This window comes from Vulpes vulpes, chromosome 11 (genome assembly GCF_048418805.1).
Source record: "Vulpes vulpes isolate BD-2025 chromosome 11, VulVul3, whole genome shotgun sequence".
Lineage (NCBI taxonomy): Eukaryota > Metazoa > Chordata > Mammalia > Carnivora > Canidae > Vulpes > Vulpes vulpes.
Window position 1 is genome coordinate 40,047,993 of NC_132790.1, and position 10,002 is coordinate 40,057,994.

At 36.0% G+C, this 10,002-nt stretch overlaps 1 protein-coding gene across 1 annotated transcript; it reads left to right on the forward strand.

Moving 5' to 3' along the window:
* Nucleotides 1–3,971: 3,971 nt before the first annotated feature.
* LOC112915875 (E2F-associated phosphoprotein-like) lies at nt 3,972–4,512 on the forward strand. The gene is made up of 2 exons (XM_025993350.1): nt 3,972–4,322; nt 4,441–4,512. Exons 1-2 carry the CDS (start codon nt 3,972–3,974, stop codon nt 4,510–4,512), a joined length of 423 nt encoding a protein of 140 aa, XP_025849135.1.
* The last annotated feature ends 5,490 nt before the right edge of the window (nt 4,513–10,002 follow it).

A 10,002-nucleotide genomic window follows, 5' to 3' on the forward strand; every position in this document is an offset into this window, starting at 1 on the left:
AGGCTCCATGCAGGGATCCCGATGCGGGACTCGATCCCGGGGCTCCAGGATCACACCCCGGGTTGAAGGCAGGCACCAAACTGCTGAGCCACCCAGGGATCCCAGGCAAATATTTTAAACTCTGTAAATTGGATGCAAGATTTCTCTTCACTTCAGTTACATGCAGATAGCATGCTTTGTCTAATGAAGACACAACACAGTCTTCCAAGGCACAATTCACTTCCTGGGCATAACTACTTTCCTACTCTTTCTCTGGTCATCTTTGAATATGCCTTTGAGTAAAATCTAGTCAATGAAGTCCTAGCTGGCCTCTTGTCTTAGGAGGGGGCACCTGCAATTTGCTCTAATTCCTTGCAGCTGGAAGCAATTCTTACCTTCCATTGATCAATGATCCTATAATCAGTGTCACTGTCATGGTAGACATACTTATTTGGGACCTCAGCATGGGTGAAAAGTGCAGGAATGGTTGACATTCTGCTCTTTATTTTTTGTCCAGGGCAGACATTAATAATCAACCACAGTGGTTTTTTTCCAATGAGTCAGGGCTTGGCTTCAAATCCTTTCTAAAACAGAACTCTAGATAGACTCCACTAGTCAATAAAATTTTTCATGAAAGATAAAGGGTATTTTGTTTTTGGTTTTGTTTGTGTGTTTTTAATATATACATTGACTTTAGGATAAAAAAGCTGGGTTGTAGTCCCAGTTTGCTACTTAGACAATCACTTAGCTTTATTTACTTAACTTCTTTAAAATTGGTTTCTCATCTACCAATTGGGGTTTATAATGACTTTTCTGACTATACATGTGGTTAAATGTGATAAAACTTATCTGTTTCTTTCTTTTTTTTTTTTTTAGAGAGAGAGAGAGAGAGTGTGTGCGTGAGCAAAGACAGGGGACAATATAGGAAGAGGAGCAGAGAGAGAACTTTAAGCAGGCTCCATAACTCCAGGGAACCCAACTTGGGGCTTGATTTCATGACCCTGAGATCACGACATGAACTAAAATCAAGAGTCAAATGCTTAACTGACTGAACCATTTATAGAACTTTTTAAGCTGCAATGTGCTATTCAGATATAAACTATTCATTTTCTGCTAGTGTGGGAGTGCCTAACATAACATTTGCCTTGCAGGAATATCTTTCGCTTTCTCCTCAGCCTTAACTAAGAATGACTAGAAGCTTTCTGCTAACTTCTGGTCTCTTTCTTCCTTCCTACAAAGAGAGACTTGGAGAATTTTTCCCAAAAGTTTTATGAGTTTCAAAATTTAATAACATTCCAAGTCTCCTGTCAATTGCTCTTGTTGCCAGTACTACTACATAATTACTTATCCATGTGAAAATAAGGATTCCAACATCTCTTGACATTTCAGCCCTTTCTGTCTACAATAGATCAGCATCTTGTTTTAGTTGTTTGGTATCCTGTGTGTTTGGGGAGTACTGACTAGAAGTGCATATGTGATTCCAAAAAGGCCCATAACAGTGAAAAGTAAGATACATAGTGGCATTTGAAGGAATAGTTTAAGGCCTAAATGATACTTTAAACTATTCAAGTTCTTCTACCTTAAAGGAGTTTCAACAAACAGGTTAGTTAGGAACAGGAAGTTAGTTCTCTTTATAGTATCAGATCTCTAGTAATTATTAATCTTATACCCCAATAACATTTATTTTCTACCTTAACTCAATGGTAGTAATGCAAATAATCACTAGTTTGCCAATATATTATTTAATTTCATCCATCAATAGGAAGATGCTTTAGTTTCAGGTACTGTTTATTCATTCATTAACAGCTACTGAGAGTCTTTCAAGTATGAGGCCCTGTGCCAGGAACTCTGCATGGCTGTCTTCTAGAAACTTACATTCTGATGAGGAAAAGAGACATGCACACAAATTATGTTTGAAATATTTTCTGTATGCAAACACTAAAGATAGGTAAGGATACTTCAGAGCATGGAAGAAAAGAGCAACGAGGTTTTGTCTTTTCCCTTCCACATGTATAATTTTTCATCATCCATGTTCTCAAATTCTCTCATTATTGACAGCTGTGCTAATTCCTTTAGCAGATGCTCTAAAAATATGCAGTGACTAAGAAACATCTCTTTAGTCATGACGAGGGCACTCTATTTTGATCAAAAAAAGTTTGCATTTATTAATTCCAACTTTTGGAGGACAACATTATATATATTGCTCAGGAACTCTTTTCAAAATATCTTGATAGCTTCCTGGTCAATACTAAGAGAAGACAAAGCTATTCTTTGTTACTTGGGCCTTCTCTTTCAGGATTGGGTTCTTGCCTAGGAGAACTGCTTCATTTTCAGGATGCTGGTGTAGGGTATGACCTCACTATTCAGGTGTGCTCCTGTTTTCTTGCATAGTATAGACAGTTTATACTTAAATTTCCATGAGTATGATTACTGTATAACACAATACTATACCACAATTATCATGTAATAATAACTCCATAATCTAGTTATCATATTAGTATTCTCTCCATTTATAAACATGTTATAATCTCCTGATTACCTGTGTCTCCATGGAAATTTCCTCAATGTCTGATTTCCTGACAATAGCTGTATTTTCTAGTCTGGAAGTAAAGGTTCCAAGATTTTTCACCATACAAATGAGTACATCTGTTCACACAGCAGAGACAAAGTAAACATGTTTTTAATCTTCTTAGAATAGTAGGGAAGAAAAAGAAGCAACTTTAACCGAAGAGGGGAATTCATAGTTGAAATAGATAGGATTTGGTGTATACTAATGTCAAAGAGGAGTGAGTTGAGTTGTTCCAAAGACCTGAAACCTCCAGGTCTCAAAGACTGGTCCTCAAGAAGGATGACAACTTCTGTCATCTCGTTTCAGAGTTTCCAACAACAGTGACATTGCATAGTATCCCATTGTCTGAGGCTTTCCTGTTTCAACAGTTATCAAATCTTATGCACCCTGTTGATTGTAGAGATGACCATTTGCAAAAGCAAAAGTAACCTGGTACTGCTTTTTAAAAATTACAGTAAAAAGCTCCTCAGAACACGGTATTGATCTCTGATTCAAAACAACTGTCATTTTCTAATTTAAACAGCCAAATTTCTACCCATAGCCTGTGATATTTTTAAGGCCAGAAAGTTATAGCTCAGTGTTTTACAAAGTAATGTTTTCTTGATGGGTTATTAAGTGAGGAGATTGACCTGGACACCTTAACAAGACACGAATATACATACATTTCCAGTATGTCTTTTCCAACTTGATGAGAGAAATCCAGTAATAACATTGAGCCTGATGGCCTCAGCCTTTTAAAGCATTGAACATGGAATAACTGTTTTGTAGAACTTAGTTTATTGGTTCACTCATTGAATGTCATGCATTATCATCATTTATGAACATGGTAGCCTAGTAGGGTATGAACCATATCTCATTTCTTTATTCCCTAGCACTTTGCACAGGATTAGGTACATAATGTTATGGTCTATTTGGTCTCTTGACTGTTAAGGTCTATGGAATAAGTTTAAATAGTCAATTTATACCAGAACCTTCATAGTGCCTATGAAAACCTCAGGGTCTCAACACTTCTTTCTTCATACTTTCTTCTGCTTCTTTGTTCAGTGACTTTTTTTTTTTTTTGGTCTCTTCTCACCTCTTATCAAGCCATAAATTATTAAACACAACTGTACAACTTCTCCTCTTTACTGAAATTACATTTATTCATTGGAATCTAAAAATAAAAAAGAATGAATTAATTTTCCTTTGGCTTGAGTGCATATTATTTTTCTCACCATAAGTCACTTAACACAAAAGCTTACATTTTTTGGTGAGTCAAACCACAATAATGTTCCTTTTTTCTCTTCTATTGATCCCACCCACTTGAAAAAATACCACCAAACATAAAATTAAAATAGAATTGGTAATAGGAGGATTAAGTTTATTAAAAATAAACTTGGATGCTGTGCAGATGCTTGTAGTCAGTGTCTAAGAGTGTAGGTCTATGAGCCGGCTCCAGGATGAGTACCACCCTTATGCAGTGGAAGAGCCTGCTGACAAGGAACCTGCTTTGAGCAGTTCTGAAGATGAAGTGGATGTGCTTTTACATGGAACTCCTGACCAAAAGGGAAAACTCATCAGAGAATGTCTTACTGGAGAAAGTGAATCATCTAGTGAAGACGAATTTGAAAAAGAAATGGAAGCTGAATTAAATTCTACCATAAAAACAATGGAGGACAAGTTATCCTTTCTGGAAACAGATTCTTCCTCAGGAACTAGAAATGTTGGAACATCTCTGACAAAGTACTATAATGATATATATTTTGATTCTGATTCTGAAGATGAAGACAAAATAGCACAGGTAATGAAGAAGAAAAAGAAAAAATGACACAGGATTCCAACAAATGATGAGTTATTATGTGATCCTGAAAAAGATAACAGAGATCAGGCCTCGGTTGATGCACAAAGAAGAGGCTACCATGGTTTTGGAACACAGAGACCACATCCACCACAAAAGCCTGTTCCGAATAGTGATGCTGTCTTGAATTGCCTTGCCTGCATGACCACACTGTGTCTTGATTGCCAAAGGCATGAATCATACAAGACAGTATAGAGCAGTGTTTGTGATGAATTGTTCTGTCAACAAAAAGGAGGTTCTAGGATACAAAATCCCAGAAAACAGGAAGAAAAGGCAAGGTCATAAGATGATGAGGTCTAACTATGAAGATGCTGCAGTGCTAATAGAGGCACAAGTGGAAATAATCTATCACCTGGGCATGTGCATGAATGTTCTCCTGAAGTGGCCACCTATGACAAGGATGAAGTCTTTCATTTTTTCAGGGTTTTAGCAAGTCATTCTTTTTTTTTTTTAAGATTTTATTTATTCATGAAAGACACAGAGAAAGAGAGAGAGATACAGAGACAGAGACAGAGACAGAGGCAGAGAGACAGAGGCAGAGGGAGAAGCAGGCTCCAGGCAGGGAGCCCAACATGGGACTCAATCGTGGGTCTCTGGGATCACGCTCTGGACTGAAGTCAGCGCTAAACCGCTGAGCCACCCAGGCTGCTCAATGTTCATCTTTTTGAAAGAGAATGTTTGTCAACCTCCATCCCTCCACCTCCTTTAGAAAAAATTTTCCCAGCTCTGATGGGACTGATTATTCATTCCCTTTTTGATGGGCATTTGGAAACTATGGGGCTTTTCATGTACTAAGCTCTTTAGAATTAAAATGTTCGGGAGTATAAGTCAAAAAAAAAAAAGAATAAACTTAATGAGTTGAATTAATGAGCTAAACTTAGTAGAGGCTATTACTGTATTTATGAACTGAAGGAATATTTCCATTTCTTGGAAGATATGCTTATACAATTAACATGTAGCCATAGAAGAAAAAAAATTGGTATTCTCTTCACATTATCATTTTCCAAAATATGCCTTTAGATTAATCTTACCTGGATCTACATCTCCACCCCTGCATCTTTATCTCTCTGTCTCTTTCTCTAGCTCATCCCCTTAAACTCTATCATCCACTTTCTTCATCTCCAAAGTAGGAACACCGTGTAATGATAAAGTAATAATACCCATGTCATAAGGACAATGTGAAGATTAAATTAAGAGAAGCAAAAGAAAGGTATTCTGTTTAATCTACATTAGTAGATAAATATATTTCTGTTACTTCCATTGTAGGAGTGTTTAGATTATAAGATACACAAAGGACAAATCTTACTTGGCAGCTGTCTTATAAATCCAGATGAGTGTGTTATGTATTTATTGAGGGATTTATAGTCTCTAGAGAATTTTCAAGGTGAGTGTACTTCTTTTGAATTATTTTGCTCTTCCCCACCCCCTTCTCTGGTTAGTTGAATTCTCCATAGACAAATAATGTAGTTAGCTGGGTAGGTAAGATACAATTGAGCTCTCCTGGGATTTCTATAGTATGGATTCAACATTTAGGGAAATTCAACTTAAAAATGAGAAATATTCATTAAGAAGAGAGTTATCTCCTCAAATTTCCTCTTTAGAAATGATGGCTGTCTTAAGGTTTACCATGAATTATTACCTTTTCTTGCTGTATGTTTTAGGTCCATTTTCTCAGCCCAATGAGATTGCAATCACCCCAATGTCATTGTTGTGTCTGGTACATTGGTCTCTACAATGTTCTGATTTTGTTTGTTGACAATGAAATGAGAGTAATAAAAATGAGTGTTTTAGTTTAAATGTCGTTAAATGATACAGTTGGGAGCTTAATTCATGGAAATTATGTTTGTGTCACTGTGAGATAAATTACATATATGGAGATCTATTTTAGAAACAAACGAAAAGCATTTTGGGGCAGTACTCTCTAAATTTTGATTGAAAAATACTCAGACACTAAAATAAATACTTAGAATAAAATTTTCTTTCTTTTTTTGTTTTATTTCATATGGTTTATTAGATACCCTTTATCACATTTAAGTGATACACTGCCATAAAACTGTTAACAATATATCTAAAGAACTTTGACATGAGGATATATGATATTTGAATAGGGAAATGCAATGGTTATTTAATTTAAACAAATGTCAGAGAATTTTATAGTACTTACTATAGAGTAACAAATCATAGTAAGTCATACTAAGAGACCATTATTTAAAAGTTATACCATAAGGATCCCTTCTGGTCTTGTAGTTTTGCCAGAAAACCACAATTAAAACATTCCAAATTTCATGGAATATTGTAGTTGCTAATTATATGGAAGAGTAAGAAGTCTTTGAAATTGATAATAATATACATGCAAATTTGTTTAAATAAGTAAAAATGAGTATAAAATATCCAATTTTACCTTGTTACATTGGAGGTTTTCAGAAGAGCTGCTTTCACATGTACACATTTAATCTGAAAAATAACAAGGATTGATTAGTCGCTGAGTTTATGCTGTGCTAGAGAATTTATTGTAGGAACTTAGTTTTGAAATAAAACTGGGCAAGAAATGTTTCTGAGAAATTGATAAAAAATATTTTGATAGCTTTTCTTTGAGAAATGAGAATATCTATTATCAAGAAGTGAAAGACATGAAATACTATGCCTAACCAGATCATTATTTATAAGTGCTCATAGTATTTTTGCTTCATGTATACTCACACAGGAAGTTATTTTTCTCCTAGTAAAGTTCTGATTTAAAAGGAAATTTGCAACTCAAATATGAAAAAATGTGTACATACTTCTGGACTCCATCAACTGACATCTAAACATTTATATTTTATTATATTTTCATGATAATAACTATGTTAAGCTGTAATTTTTTATGTATTCTTTCACAATTTTTTATGTACCATATTTTTCTGAATATTGTGTAAAATATTGCATAGGGTTCCCAGATTGGGATGTACACTATATATGATATACCTTTAACGAACTTAGTACTATCAGAGAGGTGACTGTTTTCAAAAATCATCTATAGTAGTTGACTATTCTATATTTAGGAAACAATAGTAAAAGAGGAAATGGTGACAGGGAATATATATAAAATTTTTGAAGAGTTTTGTTGTAACTCATAAGCAATTGAATAATAATAAAAAAGTAAATGTAAAATAATTGTAAGTTAATATGTGGAATAAGGTCATGGTGGTGATGGAATAGAATAAAATCAAGTGTACCATTAAACTTTCAACAAATGGTGCTGGAAAAATTGGACAACCATATGCAAAAAGTGAACCTTGACCTTTATCACATACCATATATATATATTTTTTGGCCCAGCTGGATTTTTATTTTTTATTTTTTTTATTTTTATTTTTTTTAATAAATTTATTTTTTATTGGTGTTCAATTTACCAACATACAGAATAACACCCAGTGCTCATCCCATCAAGTGCCCACCTCAGTGCCCATCACCCATTCACCCCCACCCCCCCACCCCGCCCTCCTTCCCTTCCACCACCCCTAGTTCGTTTCTCAGAGATAGGAGTCTTCATGTTCTGTCTCTCTTTCTGATATTTCCCACACATTTCTTCTCCCTTCCCTTATATTCCCTTTCACTTTTTATATTCCCCAAATGAATGAGAACATACACTGTTTGTCCTTCTCCGATTGACTTACTTCACTCAGCATAATACCCTCCAGTTCCATCCACGTTGAAGCAAAGGTGGGTATTTGTCATTTCTAATGGCTGAGTAATATTCCATTGTATACATAGACCACAGCTTCTTTATCCATTCATCTTTCGATGGACACCGAGGCTCCTTCCACAGTTTGGCTATTGTGGACATTGCTGATAGAAACATCGGGGTGCAGGTGTCCCCGCGTTTCGTTGCATCTGTATCTTTGGGGTAAATCCCCAACAGTGCAATTGCTGGGTCGTAGGGAGGGTCTATTTTTAACTCTTTGAGGAACCTCCACACAGTTTTCCAGAGTGGCTGCACCAGTTCACATTCCCACCAACAGGGTAAGAGGGTTCCCTTTTCTCCGCATCCTCTCCAACATTTGTGGTTTCCTGCCTTGTTAATTTTCCCCATTCTCACTTGTGTGAGGTGGTATCTCATTGTGGTTTTCATTTGTATTTCCCTGATGGCAAGTGATGCAGAGCATTTTCTCATGTACATGTTGGCCATGTCCATGTCTTCCTCTGTGAGATTTCTCTTCATGTCTTTTGTCCATTTCATGATTGGATTGTTTATTTCTTTGGTGTTGAGTTTAATAAGTTCTTTATAGATCTTGGAAACTAGCCCTTTATCTGATACATCATTTGCAAATATCTTCTCCCATTCTGTAGGTTGTCTTTTAGTTTTGTTGACTGTATCCTTTGCTGTGCAAAAACTTTTTATCTTGATGAAGTCCCAATAGTTCATTTTTGCTTTTGTTTCTCTCACCTTTGTGGATGTATCTTGCAAGAAGTTACTGTGACCAAGTTCAAAAAGGGTGTTGCCTGTGTTCTCCTCTAGGATTTTGATGGAATCTTGTCTCACATTTAGATCTTTCATCCATTTTGAGTTTATCTTTGTGTATGGTGAAAGAGAGTGGTCTAGTTTCATTCTTCTGCATGTATCACATACCATATTAAAAGTTACCATAAAATATGAAGTATCGTAAACCTAGGTTTAAAACTTTAAAATTATAAATATCGTAGAAGAAAAGGAGAAAAACTCTGTGTATCTAACTAAGATAAAGATTTATTAGATACAACAGCAAAAGCATTATCCATGAAAAAAAAAATAGCCTTCATCAAAGGGGAAACATCTACTCATCAAAAGATACTGCCAAGAAAGTAAAAAAGGCAAGCCCCAGATAAAGAGAAAATATTTGTACAACTCAAATTGATAAGGCTGCAGAATATATAAGTAACTCTGAAACTCAATAAGAAAATGAACAACAGGACAGCCCGGGTGGCTCAGCAGTTTAGCGCCACCTTCAGCCCAGGGTGTGATACTGGAGACCCAGGATAGAGTCCCGTGTCAGGCTCCTTGCATGGAGCCTGCTTCTCCTTCTGCCTGTGTCTCTGCCTCTCTCTCTCTGTGTCTTTCATGAATAAATAAATAAAATCTTTTTTTAAAAAAGAAAATGGGGGGATCCCTGGGTGGCGCAGCGGTTTGGCGCCTGCCTTTGGCCCAGGGCGCGATCCTGGAGAGCCGGGATTGAAACCCACGTCGGGCTCCCGGTGCATGGAGCCTGCTTCTCCCTCTGCCTGTGTCTCTCCTCTCTTTCTCTCTCTGTGACTATCATAAAAAAATTTTTTTAAAAAAAAGAACATTGAAAAAGAAAATGAACAACAAGACACAATAAAGAATGGCCAAGTCTATAAACAGGCATTTTACAAAAAACAATACACATATGGTTAATAAGCACATTAAAAATAATACTCAATACACTCAGTCATTAGAGAAATGCAAATTAAAACCCCAATGAGATATCCTTACATACCAATTGGAAAAAAATAGAAACATCTAACATTACATAGTGCTGATGAAGATGCAGAACAGATAGGAGTCTCACACGCTATTGGTGTGAATATAAAATGTTACAGCTACTTGGTCCTCGGGCTCGGTCTGCGGAGCTTAGCGGAC

Coding starts and splice junctions, on each gene's coding strand:
- LOC112915875 (XM_025993350.1), top strand. CDS start 3,972: ATGAGCCGGCTCCAGGATGAGTACCACCCTTATGCAGTGGAAGAGCCT. Junction 4,323..4,440: donor CTGAAGATGAAGACAAAATA/GCACAGGTAATG, acceptor CACAAAGAAGAG/GCTACCATGGTTTTGGAACA.